Genomic DNA, 22592 nt, shown 5'->3' with positions numbered 1-22592 from the left:
AGAATAGCCATCATTAAGGAAAGGACATCTGAGAATCTATTTATAAAAGGAAGGACTTGTATGCCTTAATTTTACATTAAAATTGACTTATGGGAGGACGGTGGGTGGAAACGTAACACCCGGATCTGATTGTTTTGCTTTGTGTGATGTGAACATTATTAATTAGTACATTATAATTTCCCTCTCCTACTACAATACTTTGTGAAAAACATACAGTATGTTATGTGCACAATCTGGGTAGATTAAGTGTTTTGTAGTCCAGAGGTTAACTAATCTGTCTTTGATCAGCAATGTTGTCACACTATTCTGGTTTTGGTTGTCATTTCCAGTTGAAAGGCAACAAGGGAAATGTTGTGATAGTAAGACGGACCTACTCGTCTTAGTATAGTCTGTTCCTTTAAAGAGTTTAAATGTTTATGGTGTAACGTGTTGGACGGTCCCTTACGTCTTTCAGGCCATCCTGTGCCATTGCTCTGAAGGAGAGGATCACCCCTATGATTGTCATCCTTTTCAGCACATTCTCTCCACCTACACAGGAGATGGAGAGGAGAAAGATAGAAGTCAGGCCCCTTATCTCTAAGGTAGTGGTTCTCAAACATTTAAATTTCAAGGACATAACTCTGACAGTGTACAAATGTTACGGGTCCATTTGGTTCCATTTGTACACTCTAAAGGGGAACACAAACCAGCTGCGGAAGCACTGAGTACATTTCTCACCGCACGGCAATGCCTGGAAAATGGAATAGTGGCGTAACGGAGCAGTGGGCGAGGCATGAACGCACGCCTGCACGCACGCCGCCAGTATGTTCATTGAAAATAATGGGGGCGGCTGTCTTGACGCCTTCCATGAGCAAGGCACAAGACCCTGGGCTGCAGTAGAGAGATTGAATGAGTGGCCAGCAGCATTAAGTGTGATTTGTCGTATGACAGTTTGTTGTGGTCAGGGGAGTCACAAGGGGGGGAAAAGTGGGACTGAGTTACTAGGGCCCAAGTGGAGAGCCCAAGGTGGAGAGCCCAAGGTGGAGGGGATATACAAGCTCACAGCGCGGCACCGAGTTCCGTGCTGCGATCTTGTAGATCTTCTATTTTTGAAAAGTCGTGAAAGTGTGTGCAAATCTGAATATATGTGTTTTACATTCGTAACTAAAATTTTGATTCTGGGGGTCCCTGGAACTAAATATTTTGAGATGGGGGTCCGTGGCCAAATACATATCATTTGGGGGTCCTTCACATGAAAAGGTTTGAGCAGCACTGACATAGAAACATAGGTTTTTCAAAAAAACCTTAGAAGGATTTGAAATATTCAAGACTTGCACAAATTTTCACGATTTTTCAAAGCATAAAATAATGCATAATAATGCTTCATGGGGCCAGCAGTGTATCCTTGTACCCAGGGCCCAGAATTTGGTGCGACACCCCTGGTTGTGGCGAAAAGAGCTGATCTACAAACTCACAATATGAGGCAAGGTGTTGTGAGCTTGTATTTCGGCGAGGGACACGGCTGTACGACGGATTATGAAGTATTGTCCCCAATGCTGTCTCTCCCCCAGTAACTGCTGCACCAGGCTGTTGCTTTGTCAACAATTTGTCGTCTTACAAAAAGGGATTTTGAACAAAGAATACTATTTTGGAGGTTCCCTCTTGGCTCTCTGTGCTGGTGACGTGCAAGGCTGAGTTCTTCTGACATAATGGGATCAACATAGCTATAAGTTGTACAGTACCGTGCTAGCATAAATGCCCAGGGGATTTGATTATACTGTTAACCCATAATAAACCTTTCAAAATCTTGGAGTCCATGCAGTGGCAGGATGACATGACAAATACAGCAGCCTGCTGTCACAACAAATCCATATAATTTCCTCCGATTATTAAAACAAAACAAAAGAGAGAACAGGAAACTTAAAGGAGCCTGGAAACCCGCCTCTATGTTAATTTTTATCAGAATTCAGATTATGAAAATTAATTAAAAATATAGGCGTGGTTATCTGTTGTTGTGAGGCGAGGGGGCGGAGTAATGCGTGCATATCATTATATTCTGAAAGTAGCCACAGACTGAGCTGTCCGCACTTGCTTTTAGCATTTCAGAAACCATAATTAATTAAAACTAAGCACTGCAGGTGGAAAAATGATAAAGATTCCGCAACTCCATGTATTTTTACCGGTAAAAATGTGCAAGTCTTTTACTAACAAGCCGTCTAGGAGCCGTATCCATGGTTTTATCTTTCTACTCTTTGGGCTGTTTATCGCGGGCAAATTGAACCATCATTGCTCCCTATCACAAGTAACTCATTTATATAATATATATTTATAGAAAAAGTGATTTGGGGTTTCATCACCTTTAGGTGACATCAGTTGCGTGGAGTGTGCTTTGCTGCTTTACTGCTATACAATCAAACAGTGTCTGTAATTTACTGTTGAGCGGCGGTGTCGTGCACCCAGAATTGCCAATTCGCAAAGCGATCGCTTGTAAATCAGCTATTTTCAGTGTGCGACAGCGCGCTATGCCAAATATAAATCAGGCACACTAGTGTGTCTAGATTGCTATGATGACCATGATGGCTGCAGCGTACTCCTTGAGGAAACAAGTTTGGTGAGATAATAAGAACAAAATTATGTTTTTTGCCTTGCCAAAGTTCATTTCTAAGGTTCGAGGGACAGCTGCTGCTTCAAGCGTTCTTGCAACTCCTAGATCTATCTAGCTGAACATCAGGGACACCAATGTGAACATGGTGTGCAATTCGTCAGAAACTCGAGGTGGTCTTACTCTTTTGTGATTTACAGTATATTGTTTTATTTCTGCAATCTGCCCGTAACCTGCCATGAAGGTTGGCTGAGAAGTTAAGGAGGTGAAAACCTCTATAATCCCTCTCTGAGGGACTACAAACAACCAGATGGCAATTCATTAATAGAGAGAGATAGCACACACTTTGTGCAGTAACTATAACTATACACTACAGTACAATTACAATATTTGCCTCTGAGATGTAGTGTAGTAGAAGTTAAAGAATTGAAAATACCTTAAAATGGTACGATTACAGAGTAAATGTACTTCACCACTGTCTATTTCAGTCTCATGTCTCGTGTCTACACTAAAACAAAATTGCTCAGAGTGTGGGTATCAAAGAGTCTGGGTATCAAAGCTTTCAAGCACCATAAACCCAGGTCAGTGAGATAGCCCTTAGGTGTGTATTGTACGTGAAAATCAATTAGCTGATAATGCGTTGTGTTTGGAGTGATTCACTTAGTTTCTAGCCCCCCCCCCCCTTACTCATCCACACATACACAGTAAAACCCTCAGTGTTATTTAACCCAGAGAGTGTAAAAATGGGACCCAAATGGGTTTAACACAGAAGAGGATTTGACAATGTAGTCTCCTATGTCTTCTGCTCTCCCTCCCGCAGTGCATTATCAGCTCTCCTGCAGTGCATTATCAGCCGCCTCTTCTAGCCCGATTTATACTTTGACCTACGATGGCGTCACACACCACAAATAGCAAGATCTACAAGTTCAAAGAACTGCTGACCTCTGCTTGTTGGTCCATAGGGAGGGTGCAGTAGACCAGTGGTTCTCGACCTTGTCTGGTTGAGGGCCAAGCCCCCTGAACCGCAGTAGAACGTGTTGAAGCAGCCTTCGCCTGGTGTTCAAACCTGGGATAGCAGTTAAACGCTACTGCGTGTGTGTATGCTAGTGCTACTGCCTACCCTAGTGCGCCTGCTCTGTGCTCATTCTGCTCAACACTTCCGCAAAATGTGCCTCCTTTTCGGTGCCATTCGGGGTACTTCCGGGCCGGCAGTCTTCCGGTTGCTTCTATTATATCATACCTCTATGAGGAGGGAACACTCGAAAATCTTGAAAGCCCACCCATCTGACCACTTAACATGACAACCATTCGGATGGCTGCCGTGTTAAGTGGTCAGGTGGGTGGGCTTGCGTGCATTATTTGAACGAGCAATCAATCGATTGTGTTCTGTTCTGTTCTGGATCAGTGGAACTAACGTAGTTCACGTTAAGTTGTTACTTATTGGTATTACAATGAAAACTATAACACCTTTTCCCTTTTTTTATCAACTCCTTAAAGGACAACTTTGTTTTTTTACAACAAGGGTTCATATTTTAGGGTAAAGATTTTTTTTTTATTAAAATGTTTTAATTTTACTGCTTTCTATTGTTTTAGATTTCAGTGGTTGGGGGCATGCATGCAAGTGGATAATTGTTTTTAGACACAATAAGCCCATTCCCAAGATGCACCACAATCAGCAGGGGGGGGGGCTACTGTAAATTATAATAAATACATTGTCGGCTTATTGTGTCTAAAAAGACACACATTTAGCCACTTGCATGCATGCCTCCAACCACTGAAATCAAAGTCATTAAAATCTCTAAAACTATAGAAAGAAAACATTTTAACGCTCATCTTTTCTTTTCTCTAATTACAATCTAAAATATGCACCCTTGTTTGTAAAAAAAAACAAAGTTGTCGTTTAAACCTATCTCTCCTTCTCCGCCCCCATCATCTCTTACCTGGTAGTCTTTTTTTAAGGTTGGCCATCTCCTCTGGCTTATCGAAGTTGCTTTTCATCTGCACCAACACATCCATGTTCTCACTCACCAGTTTCTGATGATCCAAGCAGAAGAGGAGAGAAAGAGAGAGACAGAGAGACATGAAATAATCACCAAATTTGGGAGCACAAATTGTGGTGATTAATGGAGGTGAATTAATCACGCTTTAAAAATACATATATACGATATTCAAAGATTTGCACACATTTTCATGACTTTTCAAAAATAGCAGATCTACAAGCTCGCAGCGCTGCACTCGGTGCCGCACTGTGAGCTTGTAGAACTGCTATTTTTCAATAGCTAAAGTATACAATAATTAAGGCCTTGGGCCCTAGTAACTCAGTCCCACTTTTCCCCCCCTTGTGACGTCCCTGCCGGGATATCCATACCTTCAACTCGCTGACTTGAGAGGTGATGTGCCACATGAGGTTCTCACTCAGAAACTTCATCCCATATGGCCCGATGAGCTCTGCCAGGGCCCGGAGCTCTGTTCACAACACAGTGACACAATGAATGTAAAGACAATCACTCACAGCAAAGGCAAAGGGAACAAAAGTGAAAATAAAGTGTACAAGCTAACAATGCACAGTATGTGAACTTGTAGATCTGCTATGTTTGTTTGTTTGTTTGTTTGTTTGTTTTTTTGGGGGGGGGCTTTTATGCCTTTATTGATAGGACAGTAGACTGACAGGAAATGGGGGGAGAGATGGGGAGTGACACGCAGCAAAGGTCGTCCGGATCGGGAATCGAACCGGTGACGCCGCCAGGCATCCATGCCTATGTGGCAATGCCTAAGTGGTATGCGCCTGGACCAGTAGGCCAGTGGGTGCCCTTTTTTTCCATAAAAAATAATATGGATACCAGAGTTAATGCGGTTTACGTATATTTGAATTATTATCAAACATACATTACATATTAAAGATAGACAGTCTACATTTCCCAAAAGGAAATGCATGTATTTCATTCAGTCTGACTAGACGCAGGAATAAAACATGCCTTTTGATCGAACAAATGGAACCACTTGAACCCCAGCGTCCATATTCTGGGAGGTACATTAGCCAAAAATAGCCGATCTACAAGCTCACGACGCAACTAACTGTAGATCGGTTATTTTTGCCAAATAGATTTGATGTAGACGGTAAAAGCAGTACAGAGCCAAATCAGAGTTTACTAAGTGCAGAGGGTTTAAGTGGCTAAGATTGGATACGGTGGACGTAAGAGTGAGTCATGGGGAAGGATGGAGGGACTGAGAATATGGTGAAAATCTGTGGGAGTCCACGGAGGTGGAATGATCCCTAAGGTACCGTGCATGTCAATGAATACATAAGTGTGTGTGTGTGCGTGTGTGCGTTCGTGCATGCGTGCGTGTGGTTGCTATATACTCATGAGGGCCAGATATCCCCACAAGTATAGTAGAACTTGGGAAATCAAACTTTAGAGGATCATGTTGTGCAACAAAGATTTCTTGAGGGACAGCGAGTGCATTTTCCGGCAGCGGCACCTGCCGCGGCATTGCCAGAAGTGCCGACAACAGCCGCGGCAATGATTCCTTTGCCGCGGCAATTATACCTAATCCGTGGCATAGCCGGACAGAGCGGCAGTCGGCCGGCATGGAGCTTGCGTCTGCCACTGTTGCAGAACCTATCCCACCCCCCACGATGACCACCAGTGGACCAGCTTGTCACATCACGCTTGCTTGCTCTCTGCCGAGGACCACCGGGGACCACCGACACTGCCGGAGGCACCGGGGACCACCGGCACCGCCACTTCTGCCGGCACGTGCCGGCACCAGCCGGATCAGCCGGCACCTGCCGGCATCTGCCGGGGCAGGTGCCGGTGCCGGAAAGTGTATTGGCTCCTTCTGGATTTCTTTGAGCTAATGCTTTTTACAATTAGGGTGAAATTCAGCTTGGGGTCAGGGTTTGGCCTTTAGGGGCAAGGTTTAGGGGGTGGGATTAGGATTAGGTTTGTGGTTAGATTTAGGCTTAGGGCTAGTGTTGAAAAAATGTATTAAAAAAATGTCCTAACCCATTTTTAACTAGAAAATGCTGCTGTCCTCACAAGTATAGGAATACCAACGGCTGTGTGCGGATGACTCAACAAACCAATTTTGTTAGCAACAATTATACAGCTGGAGGTCACCAGTTCCCGCAAGCGGAAGAGTGTTGGTAGGTGGTGAGAAAATAGAACGGCTAATGGTGATGAAATGGAGGTGGAGTAAGGATGTGATGATGATGAGGAGATAAAGTTTACATTCTCCCAAACATTGTCATAGCTGTGGGGAGAGTGAAGACTGAAAATGACCTCAACTTCCTCATGAGTGATATGGTTCTCGTCGTGTGCTGTCAAACTAGTGAACTGAAAGTACAAGAGTACTATAGCTACGAACCTTGTGAATTATCACTGGAGTACTGCTGTTGCTAATGTTGAAAACTAAAAAGTGTCTCCTTTTCATGCATGATGACAAGAATTATATTTTTTTCCCTTTGATTTGACACCCATGCCGTTTCAAATTGAGTTTTCATCAAACTGAAAAGTCCTAGGATTATAAAACAACTGGGGCACCAATAGCCGAGTGCTTAAGGTGTTGAGCCACTTAAGGGACTAGCGAGTCCCGGCCGGGTTCAATTCCTGAGCCTGGGGGACCCTTGCTGTCACTCTCTCTCGCTTTGTTTCCTGTCTCTCTTCCCTATGCACTATCAATAAAGGCAGAAAACGCCCCCAAAATATCTGAAAAGAAAGGAAAAAGAAGCGAAAACAACCCAACTTGGAGACTCTCTCTCTCCCCGTTTCCTGTCTCTCTTCGCCAGGCATTATCAAAAAAGCTCCCAAAATATCGAAAGAAAAACTTGCAGGTAAATGTTTGTCCATAACAGCACTGTTCTGATGATCTAAGACTATGAGGCACTGGTTAATCATGCCTGAGTGGCTTGGTTCCAGGCTTAAAATATTAATATTTTAAAAGTATTTTCGGAAATTTATATGGGAAAAGAATATGGGCTTTCTATCTGTGGCACCACAAAATGGCCGCCACTGTCTGCTATGCTCTATCCTGTAGGAAAGAAAAAGACAGAGGTGACACTGAGAGGGAAATGAGTATCTCTATTGTAAGTAACAGCTTGTAACGTGTTGTATTTCTACAAAGTGGGGGGTTGTTTTCACATTAACCAAGCACGCTTGGTAAATGATGGATAATTGGCACTCTGGCAATGCTGACCTGTTATGTCGGAGTACTCCTCTGCACTGAACGTCTGCTCATTCTCGGTGGTGTGGTTGACGAAGCAGTGCATGTTGGGACAGTGGGCAATGAGGGATGTGCTGGCCTGACGCAGAAGCCCCTCCAGGTACCTGGGGAGGTACAATACATGTTTAACCTTCAGAGAACATTGTGTACTGTATATTGACGCTGTCGGCAGAAACCTTGTATTTTTATGTTTTTGTCCTACAAAAGTAGCCTACCTCAAATCTGCAAGTTCACAATGTGTCGCCATGCAATGCATTGTGAGCTTATAGATCACCTGTTTTAGCTATTTCTAAATCTTTTGGAAAATTAGAATGTGTCTGTGTAGATATTTAACCAACGAAATGAATTAAGAGAAGAATGTGATTAAAAGGTTTGGATCAATTGAAACTCTGGAAAATGGCTTCCATTTCCTGAAAAGTAACGGTTTTGGACACAAAGAGCGTATAGAGTAAAGATCTGATACAGTAAGTACTGTATGTGCACACACCAGTTGGTGTAGAGGCTTGTGATGGTCACTGCTCCCTGCGAGTCCAGCGGCTGGGTCTGCTGCAGAAGGACGTTCTTCAGCAGCCGGCTGACGTCCACGTTCATGTAGCTGGACAGGGTCTGCAGGCTGCTCATGTAGGCCCTGACTGCCGCCAGGAGGTCTGAGGGACGCTTGATTTCCTGGGTGGTCTGGCCGACTTTGGCCATTCTGACGATGGTCCTAGAAATGACATTCAAAGCACGTCACTTCTTTAGCTCACAGCTCGGGGGCGAATTGGCCCGGACAGATGTTGCTGCCTTAAAACGAGCCATCGTTAGAGTGGTAGCATTCGTCACATTCACTGCTGCAGGGGACTCGCTGTGTTTTATATCCCCCACCATCTTTCTCTCGCTGTCGTTTTTCTGACCTACAGTTGTCTTTCTAACTGTATTTACAAATGTGGCTGGGAAGGGAACCATTATAGTAAGTTGTCTGCCACTCAGGGGCCCTAATTTTAGGGGGACTGGGGAGATAATCATCAGCTGAGACACGGAGCCTAAGCAGAGCACATGTGCACGGAAACATTAAGTTGCCCTGGTACCAAGCCCCTAATCTAAATACAATTGAGATGACGCAGAGCAGTGGCGTGACATGGCTGATCTCCTCTCGTTTTCTGAGTGGCTGCAAAACAACCGGGCAATCAGACGCCAAAGCGGAGTTCACGCGCTTCTCAAGCAGACAGGCTCGTTAAGAAATTGTGCTGAGGAATTTGATAGACAGACAGACAGACAGACAGACAGAAGACAGACAGACAGAGAGAGAGTGCTTGTCTACAGTATATAGCGCTCCTTACTGATTTGATACTGGTAGATATGGTAAGAACTGTTGCAGACAAAAGCTAGACAATATTAGTGTCATTTAAATACAGTATGACTTAACTATTATTTTATAATTCAAGTTCGCCCATTATTATTCAAATACATATCCATCCCACAGTAGCACAGCAACAGACAGTTTTCGAGGTGATTCATCATTTGATCACCCTGTTACGCACGCAGGCCCGCTCCACAGGCGCACCATGCAGTTGTTTCCCGGATGTGTTGTTTTGCCAGACACTTTCTGAAATGTCGGCGCCTGTAGCAACAATGTCTCGCTGTGATAACCCCCACAGAGTGTGCTCAATGTATCTTGTGCCTATTTTGCCTGCACATTGCTGGGCAACGCGTTGTGATAGACAGACGCACACATAAATCACAGTACAGTACTGATGGATGGCATAGGTGAGTCATCATGTAGACTGGCTTCAAACTATCACGCAATAACCTAACTATGACGATCCGAAGATATGTATGGCGATACGTTGATTGACACATTGCAAAGCTACAAGTTACCAGCTTGTGTATATACACACATTCCTACCGGTATATACATACTGTATGTATAGAAGGATAGTTATGCTTACTACTGCCTTGGAGTATTCCATTTTGGACAATGCACTTTTCTGTTACTTTTCTGTTACTTTAATGCTTCCTTTCAAAACAGTACATTGTTCAACTTTGAATTCTGTCCCATTTAGTAACCCTCGTTCAACGGCCACCTCCTCAAACGTTGGTCGTTTCGTGAACATAATATAGCACCTACTCAGAAAGGCGTGTCTCCAGATGAGATAGCAGGAATTCTGTGGGAACAACGATGTGATCAAAAACGATGAAGTCACTGCAGTAGCTGAAGGCGGTGCACATCTCTGTCAGGTTATAATGCATCTTGTCGAAACTGGGACGTGAGAGAGAGAGAGAGACAGAGAGAGAGAGAGAGAGAGAGAATACAACTATTAAGGAACTATGGACAAATATTTTGACATTGACAGTGACTGCACTTTTCTCAGACAAGTTGTGTCATAAACATTTTGACGGGTAACAGAATGTCTTAAATGAGCCCGGCAAGAGGAATAAAGAGAGACGGGAACGAGGATCAGAGCTAATTAAGGAGCTACTGTACACAGTTATATACAGGGCATAACCAAAATAAGAGGAACACCAACATACTGTTCTGTAAAATCTATCCCCCAGGCACAGGACCTCTATTATGTGGGGATTTTTCGAGCACTAGGTTCTGACACGATTTCCCACCCCCACCCACTCAGGTCCCAGGGGACATTTTAGCTTTCTCAATTCCTAGGAGGCATATCACTTCATCATATAACAGCACATATGTTGAAGTGATCTGCTCCAGTTTTATGGGGCTATTTCAGATGCCGTTTGAAACACTTTGTACTTGATAGATGAAGGTAATATCATCTTGGAAGACTTTGTTACCAGAAGGACCTGACATCCATCATGGTTTGAAGGAGATTGCACAGAAACATTGCTGGGGATCTGACTACCTGTATATCTGGCCCTTCTAAGCAATTAAACGATTGCATTGGAGCCTGATATTGATCTCAATATCATATATTGTGCAGTAAATGATACCCTATAAAGTTATTTTTCACAATTACACCAAACACTTGATATATAAGGAATAACTTTAAAAATAACAAATATATCCTTTAACTAGAATAAATGTAGGTCAATAAGTGCACCAAAAGACCAAACAATAATAGTCTTGATCTTGTCACCCAAATTGCAGATTAATCCACCAATTTCTGCTAAGGGAACATGAGCATGTGGCAAGAACATACTGTGTTATGTAATACTATATGTTAAGATAGAGCAGGGGTCTTCAATGTTTTCAAGCCAAGGACCCCTTAGTTGAGAGAGAGATGAAGCAGGGACCCCCACAACCCTTTCATAGATTACATGTACTGTAGTTTCATCGTTTGACAGCACAATCATCTGTGTATTTTAGATTCATGTCAATTTGTGTTTTCAGATATTTAACCACTTGAACCGTCAATACTTGACCTTTCACTCTGTACACAGTGTGCTCTTTTTCCCCTTCACACCAAACCCCTTTGCCTAAAATAGCAATAGCCGATCTACAAGCTCACGTTGTGAGCTTGTAGATCGGCTATTTTTGGCTAAAGTTCTCAGAATATAGACACTAGGGTTCAAGCGGTTAACAAAAAAAAGGAGAAAAAGAGTTTCTATCACGCAAAGATTTGGTGGACCCCTGTAGTGACTCTGAGGACCCCTAGGGATCTTGGACCCCCTGTTGAAGACCCCTGAGATAGAGGGACAAGAAAAAGAAGAGATGGTGCTCGTGAAATGCTTCATTCTTCATTCAACTAAAATGATTATAACTTTGTTGTGCAGCGGTGTCGAATATAGCTTATCCACACAAGCTCCCAAAGTATAAATCAAGGAGAGAAGAATCAGTGAGAACTGACTTGGTGACAACAGCTCGGTCTTTCCTCAGGCTCTCGGCTCCTGGCTTCTCTTTCTGCACCTCCCCTTTCTTAGGCACTGGCTTCTTCTGCTTCTTATTGCGGGCCTTGCTGATGGTCTCGGCACAGTGTTTGGGCAGCAACTAATGGGTTGTCACGCAGAGAGGGACGGAGGCAGAGAGAGAAAGAGAAGAGCAGAAGCCTTAAAATACATTATGATAAATTGCTGCTAGTTTTTATAATGTTTTTGTGTGTTTTCTAACAGCAAAAACCAAAAACACATGTTTTTGTTCAGTATTTTTAGTATTTGATTGTAAAGCGTCAGCGTTACACAGCTCTGTTTACACATTTCCTTATTTTTGTAGACCAACATTATATCTACAGTATAATTGTACATACATTTATTATTTTACATTTTCAGAGATGGGGACAGAGAGAGAGAGAGAGAGAGAGAGAGAGAGAGAGAGAGAGAGAGGCAGACAGACAGACAGACAGACAGAGAATTAGTTCAAGTGGGAGTAAATATTTGGTAATATGTTGAAAGACAACGGTTGGAGTTTTTTTACACTGAAAAAGTTGACCACTTAGTCATACTTTCCACTGGGAATTGGAAAAAAACAACAGCTTGTTGAACCGCCCTCATGATTATAAGCCTGCTTAACATAATTTGATTCACACTTTCTGCTACAGTATGTCTAAAGGTAATGGAACCAAGCTGTGACCTTTGTGATTTTAATTGGAGGTAGGGTTCTTCTTTGGCAGAGTCAATCTCAGACAGTAATTCGATGTTTAGATCCAATGCCGGACCACTGTTTTTACCGATATATTGAATAATATTTTTGGCATAGAGTGCATTTTTAAATCAATCTGAAAAACTACATTTAATTATTTGACCACTTAAACCCTGCTGGGGTTCAAATATTTAGCTTATAAGCAAATAAACCTATTCAAAACATTTTGAAAACAGCCAATTTACAAGGTCATAATGCATCACAAACACATTGTGAGCTTGTAGATCTGCCTTTTTTTTTTTTTTTTTTTTTTACATCTTTGAACACTTTTGGATATAATGACATTCCCACAGTACTGTAGGGGTGTCAGGTTGAATGTGGTTAAAATATAGGTAAACATCGGCGGGCAGCTGCATAGTTGACGATACCGACGTCGGAACAGTGATGGAGTCAAACTTCACCTGGTCATTGAGGTTGCACTGCTCAGCACATATCTCTAGGATGACATTGCAGGTCTGCTTGGCGATGTGCTCCAGGAACGTCACACACAGACGCAGACTCTTCTTCTGAATGGCCTCTGTCTGGAGACACAAATACATACAGTGCAGTATACCATATATGAGTTTGTATCCATGACTCTGCGTGTGTACATACAGTACATACATGTGTATATGCAAGTATGTAGACATACATGTGTATGTACTGTAGAAGCGCACGCACACACACACACACACACGCGCGCGCGCACACGCACGCACGCACGCACGCACACAGTGAGACAACACGCAGTCTCCCACATTAGTTAAATTTAGCCTGAAATTCACTGACGTTTTCAAATTGTTTTTCCTTTTGTGAGCTACTCCACTTCATGTGAATCATCTTTTAGTTATCAGTGTCTTACTATTCCCATGGTTACTTTGCACGACTCCCATACCCCTGATGAGTACAGCTGCTTTTCACAAAGCTTGGCAAAACATAACTCCCCAAGCTCTGCTATTATGACAGCTCAAAGATGGATAAAACATAATACTATATGACAGCAATCAATAATCATGTAATTATATTAAGGTCCTTGCTTATAAGCTCCAAACAAGAGAGTGACTTTCTCCAAAACGTATTTTAAACCTATTAATGTGCTGTGCAGCTGTTGTGACATGCTCATTCAGTTGACAGGAATGTGTTATAAACCAGATTGTGCTGCTGAAGTGCTGCCAGGAGGACCCTCCTCTTTCCACTAATGTATGTGTAGTGTCTCAATACTGACCTCTTCTGGGCAGAGAGGGTGTCCGCTGCGGTGGAAGTGGGAGCAGACCATTGGAAAGGCCATGAGGTAGCGCTTCATGCTGGCCTCGCCGTTACAGAGCGTGAACATCTTCTCAAACACCCGCGGGTAGAAACTAAGATGGGGGAGTCAACAGTTCAACTCAACTTAATAACTTCGAACAGCGCAGTACAGTATAGTACAGTAAAGAGGATCATCTCTAAATAGACCAGAAGGAGAACTAACCAGAGTATGGATAGGTCTGAGACCTCTGTCAGCATCTCTTCCACATTGTCCACCATCCTGGTGTGAAACTGTGTCAGGTTCATCACCTTGGCCAGGTCAGGGTACTCTTTCAGCGACAGAGAAGCCTTGTTCACGCTTGTGTAAGCCTGGTACAAGGTGACAAACAATGACACTGTGCAGCTGGAGGATACTACGCACACCAGGTCCTCGTAGTGGTGCCGGCTCACGGCAGAATGATCTCAATAATAGTCTTTAAACGACAAAGAAGCATCCGCACACGCTGTAGCCAAAGTGCCAATATTTATTTTAGGATGCAGAGTATAGGTATAACCAACGTTTTGGCAATGAGGGCAATCGGGTTCTGGTGTTGTCTCACACTTATGGGCAATTATGGAGGGGTTATACCTCATGAATAAGCATAATCTGGAAAGTTAATTCCTTGTCATATAGTGACAACTAAATATCTCTTAAGTTTCACAAATACATGTATGAAATACAACTCAGAAATAGAACCACACAGTGAAGATTTGAGTACAATACAAGAATTCAATACTAACAGTATAAGAGTTAAATACGATCAATAATATAATATAGAAATAAATGTGTTGTCCTGAATTTATATTACACTGTGAAAATAATTTAACTCGGTGTACAAATTGAACCAAATGGACCTTATGGTTCCATTTGGCTCCATCTGGTTCCATGTGTGCAGTGTGATCTCTCATACATACCAATGCATAATTACACTGGGGATTTTATTTTGTATGTAGATTGTATGCTGTTACATGCTTTCCCCTTTCTTAATAATAATGCCATTCTCATGCCCAATCTGTTTTCCAGCTCTAAATAATTAAGTGAGTGAATCAATGGTGACAATTTAAAATGAACATTGCTAGCTATTTAGTGACACCATTGTACTGTCCAAAAACTGTACCTGTAATCTCAGCCAGTCCAGTCTAAGTGCAGAGAAGTCAAACTCCTCCTTTCTTTCAACTGTGGTGAGAAATATAAAGCCATCCATGTTATTAAAATGAATGTTTCAGACTGCATTGCAACTCATAATTATTCAACATGTTTGCTTGATTGACAGAAAAGAAAACAATGGATGTACACTGTGCATCTTAGTGGTTGTTTTACCTTGCTTGATTGAGAGAGCAGACATAGTTGAGACAAATGAACTAGTCAGGATGGACTCTTCTTCCGGGCAGACGTGCATGTTCTTCAAGGGAAAGATTACATTAAAAAATCCAATAAAATAAACGGTTGCCATAGTTCCTCTATCTAATTCAATTGTTGAAGTTCTGTCTTTATCCGGGAAAGACTGACTAAATACATGCTGATTAATACAGAGGAATGATTGATTGAATACTTTATTAGTCAGAAATGTACTGTAAACAGAACGGTAACTGTTTCTCTATGGTCAACATCCTCTCTCTCTCTCTCTATCTCACACACACACACACACACACACACACACACACACACACACACACACACACCGATATAGTAAGCATGTCTCTATCTTGAACCGTTTTTGAATACCGTTATGTTTTTTGACCAATGAACTTGGCTCTGAAAACCTTTGAACCCTTCCAATAAATTGTTTCTGAGACCCTCAATAAGTTAAAAAAAAATAAACATTAACAGCAGATCAACTACTTTCAGAACCAGTGACCTAGGGACCATTGTCCAGTTTTCCTGATAGGTTCCACCACATTTCAATTTTCCCATAAAACTGTGACAAAAAGACAGACAAACAAGATAGCAGGGAGGGTAAAAATACACACACACATTATTTGCTCTTACCTGGATGGTGTCATTAAGAACCAAGGCATCAAACTGGGCCAGGTACTGGACGTGGTAGCGCTGTAACACATAGTGGTGCTTGGTCATCAGACCACTTAGCTTCACCATGTTGAAGAGCAGCTCCGCCAGCTGACTGGAAAATTACATCATCAACAAATTATCACCAGAAAAACAACCAGCTCTCACCGATCCTCTTCCAGATTATACTCACTGTACAACGTACAATGAAGCCTCGTGGTGTATTTGGTTTATTGATAACACACTGTTGGATGTTGCTGCATTAAAACAGTTTGAGGTGTAGTGTAAGGCGGAAACTATCGATTATCGTCTTAGCGATTATTCTATCAATGACTTTCGATAAATATAATGGAGAATATTATATATGTCACAGTTATTTTGAGATTCAGTTAGATTGAGAACAGGAGCGTTCGTTGTGCGGCGCGGGTTGGAGCAAGCGGTCGCTTTGATCCACAACAACGACAACGTAGCGTCGGCAGGAATGATAGCGCCTCACCCCACGGAGGTTAGGGTTAGGCATAGTTTTACTGAGGTTAAGGTTAGGGTTAGGCATAGTAAGCTAACAGAGCACACGAGCGGAGTGGAGCGGGACGGAAAGCTCCAGGGGTCTGCGCTCCAGGGGTCTATGGTACCGTTCACTCTTTGCTCATGTCGCCCCCGCCGCTCCGCTCCCCCCCGCTCCGCCACTCACCTTGATTTGCGTATCGCTCGCTCACCGCGCACTCTGCGCTCCGCTCAGGGTCGTCAAAAAGCAGCAAAAAAAAAAAGAAAAGAAAAAAAAAAGTTTGCTACCATGTCCGAAACACTTTCTCCTTCGCCAGTGTGTTCACACAAACGCCTGCGGTAATGTGAGCCTCGGCTTGATGGAGATCTGTCTAGGCAATCTAAGGCATTGTATTTTAAGACGGGCAATATTAAATCCTGTTGGTTATTGATTAGGCTAATCACCACAACCGAGAGAGGGAGGCGAATCGTGGCGTGTGTTTTTCATTCAGCCAAATCAGTCTCACTTGCATTTCAAATCGTATCCTTTGACTGGCTTAACTGACACAAGGTAGGCTACTTATTATAACATAGCCTAGCCTACAGTACTTGTGTGGATGATATAGATACATTTTGTGAAATCTTGATAAAGGGAATTCTCTGTCTCCTCTCGGCTGCGCTGCCACGGACTATCCGAGAGACTGTTTGTTGGCAACATGTGGCGCGCGGCCCCAACAGGAGCGGCTAGGAGCGGCGGAGGTCGGTGCTCCAAGGAGCGGAGGAAAATCCTCGCTCCGAAGCCGCTCAAACCCATTTGAAAAGTCGCACGCTCACGTCAAAAACGCCCCGCTCCGCTCCCCGCGCCACTCGCGCTCCACTCCGCTCGTATGCCCTGTAAGCTAATGGCTAAACACAGCTGAGCTAGGCTAGTAGATAAACAAAGAGGTGTCGCAGACGAGTGACGTCTCATCAGAGCAGTGTGGTTCAAATCATTAATAATTGCGGTGCAATTATGGTCTCACGTGACAGTGTCAATGACGCTTTCTATCTGTCAGGAGCCTTACAGTTGGCAGATGTTCTGTCTCCCTCCACCTATGACCTACTTGTCAACATAGTCCTCGGGGGTCTTGGTCTTGGGGATGTTTTCGGAGTGCCTGGCAAGCCACAGAACTTCGTCACGGGAAAATGACAGAGCCATGAGGACAAACAGGGCCTGGGAGGGGTTGGGTTGGCACACAGATCAAAAAAGAAAGGGAAATGTTCTGCAACTTTAGTACAACAATCACAATTACTTCACAAAGAAGTAAAACGGTCATTAGGAATTCAAAGGAATTGCTTCGTACAATGTTTGTCACGTAGCAAAAACAGTCCATAAGCTTACAACACCTCACATCTCGCCATGAAATTAGGCATTACTCCAAAATGTTGTGCCAAAGTTATACAGTACCTTGCCAGTATATCGTCACTGTTGGGCAAAAACATTGTATCTCCAAGTTTCAAATTTGTATGTCTACAAGCACACAACGTCTCACGGTGCAAGGCGTTGTTTGTCATTTTTAAAATGACAAATACAATTAACGGTTTTGGACATACAAGGTTTCCATCCGACAACAACGATATGAAAGAGCCAACCTGTTCTAGCAATTATAATTTTGTGGCCTCTCTGTATCACCTTGGGTCCCAGCAGGCCAGGTTCATCCTCCAGAACTTTAGCCAACTCTGTCAAGGCTCCTCTCAGATACTGCCTCCGCTCTCTGTGAGTTGCCCCGCTGTTAATGACATGATTGAAGTGCTTCAAAGACCTCATTTCAAGGCAGATATTCAACAGGGAATTATTTCTCACACAAATGATTCCTGGATGTTCCGCCAGACTCACCCGTTGGTTATGGCATACTCCTTGCATTCCTTGATGTCGGCGATTCGCTTTCCATATCTGATGCGAATGTGGAAATATGTAAGTCACAGCGTTAAAGACAGTGCAGAGTGCCGGGTTATGCTTAAAAGGATCCCTGGCTAATATGACAAATATGCCTTAAAACATTATAATTGTCCTCTATAACTACAATGTAAAATTAAAAACACCTTAATTATTTTATTTCTTCTAGAAATATCTAATCTTTCACTCAATAGGGGAAGTGCCCGTCGCAAGTTGATGATGTCATAAAACCATGTGTGTTATATGCCTATGGAATTTATGGCATGCATGTGAAAATAAAAGCAATTAATACTTCCTATGTTTAATATGAGCATCAAATCTTCAAATGTGTGTGGGTGTGTTTTTTTTTTCTTCTTTTTTTTGCACATGCATGCCATAAATTCGATAGGGATAGACCACACATGGTTTTATGACATCATCAACCTGCGACGGGCCCCCCTATTGAGTGAAAGATTCGCTATTTCTTGAATAAATAAAATAATTAAGGTGTTTTTAATTTTACATTTCTTGAAGAAATAAAATATTTAAGGTGTTTTTAATTTTACATTGTAGTGATAGAGGACAATTATAATGTATTAAGGCATATTCATTGTATTAGCCAGGGATCCTTTTAATGTTTAATCGCTTGCATACAGCGCAAATAGACGATTTACAAGCTCACAATGAGACACCGTGTGAGCTTGCAGATTGGCTGTTTTTGAAAATGTTGAAATTCTTAGATTTTAGTTTTGTTTTTTTATGTTCACCTATAACTACATGCCCAAAATATGGGCCCCAGTCGTAACCACTTAAACCCCAGCATCCGTATTCGGGGGGAAACCTTCGCAGAAAATAGCAGATCTACAAGCTCTACGTTGTAACACGTCGAGAGCTTGTAGATCTTCTTTTTTCTGCTAAAATATTTATCAGAAAAATAGAGCGAAAACAGAAAAGCTGGTATAATGTCGTGCGGGACTCGGGTCAACTCATTAGCACAGTAACTTTTGATTTCTGAGCCATTATTCTAACAATTACTTTTTCATTAATCATATAATCAAGAAGCATTATACTAAATCGATTAGTTCAATTAGAAGTTTGACCCCTATACGTCATACATACCCTTTCATGTTATCAAAGACTTCCTCGGTGGCCTTGTGTATGTTGAGGAATTCATCCCTGATGAGGGTGAGGTACAGACCGCTCCTCAGACCCATCTTCCACAGCTCCTGGGCAGCTGCGTTGCTATTTAGACAGCTGTGACACAGCAGGAATCCCACTGCACAAAGTGATTGATTGATTGATTGATTGATTGATTGATTGTGGTCCTCTGTACATAGACACCATACAATATAAAACAAAAAAAGGTTTACTGTAGGTTAAATAAATGGATAAGAACAATAGTCTGGTTGCCTACAGCACTGATTGCACTGACACGAAAATGTGTACTCTTTCTGATGAATTCCGTCTTACCCACAGTATGTCTACACTCATGTCATCAACATGGATCAGGAAGATTTTGCCAAAACACATTTTTGCCCTATTTGTGGAGATAAGTGACCTACGGTCGCTTATCTCCCGATTAGGGAGTCTTACTGGTATTACATATTGTGATTGTAATTCATGGGTTTACTAGAAAGTTCTGTTCTTGATGAATTCTGTCTTGCCATTTATATAACATATTGTGATGTGTCACTCCTGTCTGATTGGACATACAGTACATTATATATTGTTCAATAGGACAAGGGACAGAAAATGGAATTTTGGGGTTATAGAAAAGGTTACAAAAACCATTGAACTCAATGAACAAAAAAGATGAATAAAAAACAGGTTTAGACGACAAAAAACGTTCTCAGACCTAGAACAATAGTGTGTTGCCTATAGAAACCACACTAACAAGGGAAATGTGTGAGGACAATGTATTCAGGTGACATAATTCATTGACAAGCTTGTCTAATCGTTCAAAGTGGGGTTTCTTTTCTACAGTGTGGAGACCACTGTTGTCTCTTCCGTATCTGACAGTTACTCATGTCACACTGTCAACAGTTGAAGACTCCAGTGTGGATGCGCTGGTGTGTCTTCAGGTGATCTAACCGACTAAAACCCTTGTCACACTGTTCACAGTGGAAAGGTTTTTCTCCAGTGTGGACACGTTGGTGTCTCTTCAGAGTAATCAAATGACCGAAACTCTTGCCGCACTGTTTACAGTGGTATGGTTTTTCTCCAGTGTGGACACGCAGGTGATCCTTCAGAGTACTCGCATGATTGAAACTCTTGTCACACTGTCCACATTTGAAAGGTTTTTCCCTCCCTGTGTGGACAAACAGGTGATCCTTCAGTTGAGTTGACTTACTGAATCTCTTATCACACTGCTTACAATAGTAAGGTTTTACCCCGATATGGAGAAGATAGTGAATCCTCAGCGCATTTAAAGATCTGAAACTCTTGTCGCACTGTTTACAGTGGAAGGGTTCTTCTCCAGTGTGGATACGCTGGTGTATCTCACAACGATCTAAATGACTGAACGTCTTGTCACACCATGTACAACGGTAAGGTCTTTCTCTGGTGTGGACCAGCTGGTGTGACTGTAGTGCACTTGACTGATTGAAACGCTTGTCGCACTGTCTGCACTCGAAAGGCTTTTCCCCCGTGTGGAGACGCTGGTGTGTCTTCAGGTGATCCAACCGACTGAAACCCTTGCCACACGGTTCACAGAGGAAAGGTCTTTGCCCGGTGTGGACGTACTGGTGTTTCTTCAGAGTGCTCGAATCACTGAAACTCTTGTCACAACGTTCGCAATGGAAGGGTTTTTCCCCCGTGTGGACTCGCCGGTGTGTCTTCAGGTAACCCGACCGACTGAAACTCTTGCCACAGTCCTTACAGTGGAAAGGTCTTTCCCCCGAGTGGACACGCTGGTGTGTCTTCAGAGAACTTGAATCATTGAAACTCTTGTCACACTGTTTACAGGCGTGAGTTTTCTTTCCGTTGAAAGTCATTTGATGGGTCTTTACCTCACCCGGCTGAGTTAATGTCTTGGTAAACCGTCGACAACTGTAAGATCTGGCTTCATCTGTGCCTCCTTGCTTCTGGCTGGTCACAGGCCTGGTTGTTTGCTGAACGGCTGCTGACGTGATCTGTCCATCCTTTAACATTTGGTAGTAGAGTTTGTGGTGGCTCACCTTCATGTGTTTATGGAGGAAGAGCTGAGAGGTGAAGGCGTAGGCACACTCATAACAGGAGAACAGAGTCTGGGACGATTGGGACTCCCTCCCTCCAGGTGCATCAAAGCAGTTGCTTGACATGGACTTTGAGGGGGAGATGAATTGTCGGAAGAAATGTCCTCAATACTGACACTCTCACTTACCCTCTGACCAATATTTCACTGCTTGTGACGATTAAACCCCTGTTGATTCTTGGTTGTGTATCCTTCAAAACTACATCAATGAAAACAGTGTATTTAAGTGATAGGCTACTCAGACTCATCTAAGAACATCCAAGGACATCCTCACACCATATATAGGTTGACCAGAGCTTTGGGTTGACATCACTCACAGCACAAACCGTTGCAGCACGTGCCTAACAATGCCAATTTGCACAACTACCGTTGCAGTTTGTCCATGAGTGTCCTGAATTCAGCCCTTTCACACCTCTAGCCTCTTGCTATTTAATTCCCTGTAATATCTATTTTGCAGATCATACAGTATCTATTTATTTCATGTTTACTGGGAATTCATGAATTGAGAGAAAAATGAGCTTATAGATTTATGCTCAATAAATAGTATATGCACTCAATTAATAAACATATTGATTTATTTTAAATCCAAGAGTTGTCTGACTGAATTTGAAGTGTATCACTCTGAAATGAACAGTCTTACTGTATGTTCAGATACAAGAACACAGCTCAAGATTTTAATTTTTCCAAACGTAAGATTTAGCTTGTGAAGTGAATGGTGATAATTACTCACAGATGATCCAGCGTTCCATCACCTCCATAGACAGATATTCACAGCCTATCTGTGGAGAACATTAGACACATTAACCCTACATCGTGTACAACTAAAACATTTTGCCAAATTTTCAAAAACCAAAGCATCCAAATGTATTTGTCAGTATGGATCTGTGATATGCTGTAAGACTCATTAACGTTGCTTATGTGACAAGTCAATCCACATCATATAGCCATAATGAATAATACATTACAGTCCATTCTGTCATGCCTTTTACATCTGCTGCACTTTGCTGTGACTCAGTGAGTGACTTATCATAAAGTCTGACCTAACATGAAACAGCACCAGACAAAAATTTGCTTTGTTTTAAAATCACTCGAGAATGTCGAGATGCAGTCATGGCACCGTGCGACATGAAGAGCACTTCTTTAAGCGGTGAATAATTCATTTGTTTTTGCTGACAACCAGTGTCATGGTCTCGGAGGGGGCTGGACATGCAGGGCGCATGGATCATAACACTGCACATCAAAGACAATTATGTAATGGGTGTGTTTGAAGGCAGAAGGCAGGACAGCGTTGTCCGAGGAGGAGAG

The 22592-nt window shown here is 42.6% G+C and overlaps 1 protein-coding gene across 1 annotated transcript in view; it reads right to left on the bottom strand.

The window, feature by feature from the left end:
• nckap1l (NCK associated protein 1 like) overlaps window positions 1–22592 on the bottom strand; it is a 41838-nt gene that overhangs the window by 9784 nt on the left and 9462 nt on the right. The window contains exons 8-25 of the mRNA XM_080727773.1: window positions 22018–22066; window positions 19175–19331; window positions 18017–18073; window positions 17813–17909; window positions 17244–17353; window positions 15640–15772; window positions 14971–15052; window positions 14768–14826; window positions 13834–13979; window positions 13587–13723; window positions 12788–12903; window positions 11599–11738; window positions 9912–10043; window positions 8292–8510; window positions 7778–7908; window positions 4950–5047; window positions 4522–4615; window positions 446–528 (exon numbers count right to left, since the gene is read on the bottom strand). Coding sequence (XP_080583899.1) covers window positions 446–528; window positions 4522–4615; window positions 4950–5047; window positions 7778–7908; window positions 8292–8510; window positions 9912–10043; window positions 11599–11738; window positions 12788–12903; window positions 13587–13723; window positions 13834–13979; window positions 14768–14826; window positions 14971–15052; window positions 15640–15772; window positions 17244–17353; window positions 17813–17909; window positions 18017–18073; window positions 19175–19331; window positions 22018–22066 — 2040 coding nt within the window. The remainder of the gene's footprint in view (window positions 1–445; window positions 529–4521; window positions 4616–4949; window positions 5048–7777; window positions 7909–8291; window positions 8511–9911; window positions 10044–11598; window positions 11739–12787; window positions 12904–13586; window positions 13724–13833; window positions 13980–14767; window positions 14827–14970; window positions 15053–15639; window positions 15773–17243; window positions 17354–17812; window positions 17910–18016; window positions 18074–19174; window positions 19332–22017; window positions 22067–22592) is intronic.

The sequence above is a fragment of the Nannobrachium achirus genome (genome assembly GCF_963921795.1).
Source record: "Nannobrachium achirus genome assembly, chromosome: 6".
Taxonomy (NCBI): Eukaryota; Metazoa; Chordata; class Actinopteri; order Myctophiformes; family Myctophidae; genus Nannobrachium; species Nannobrachium achirus.
This window is presented reverse-complemented; position numbering and strand designations above follow the sequence as displayed.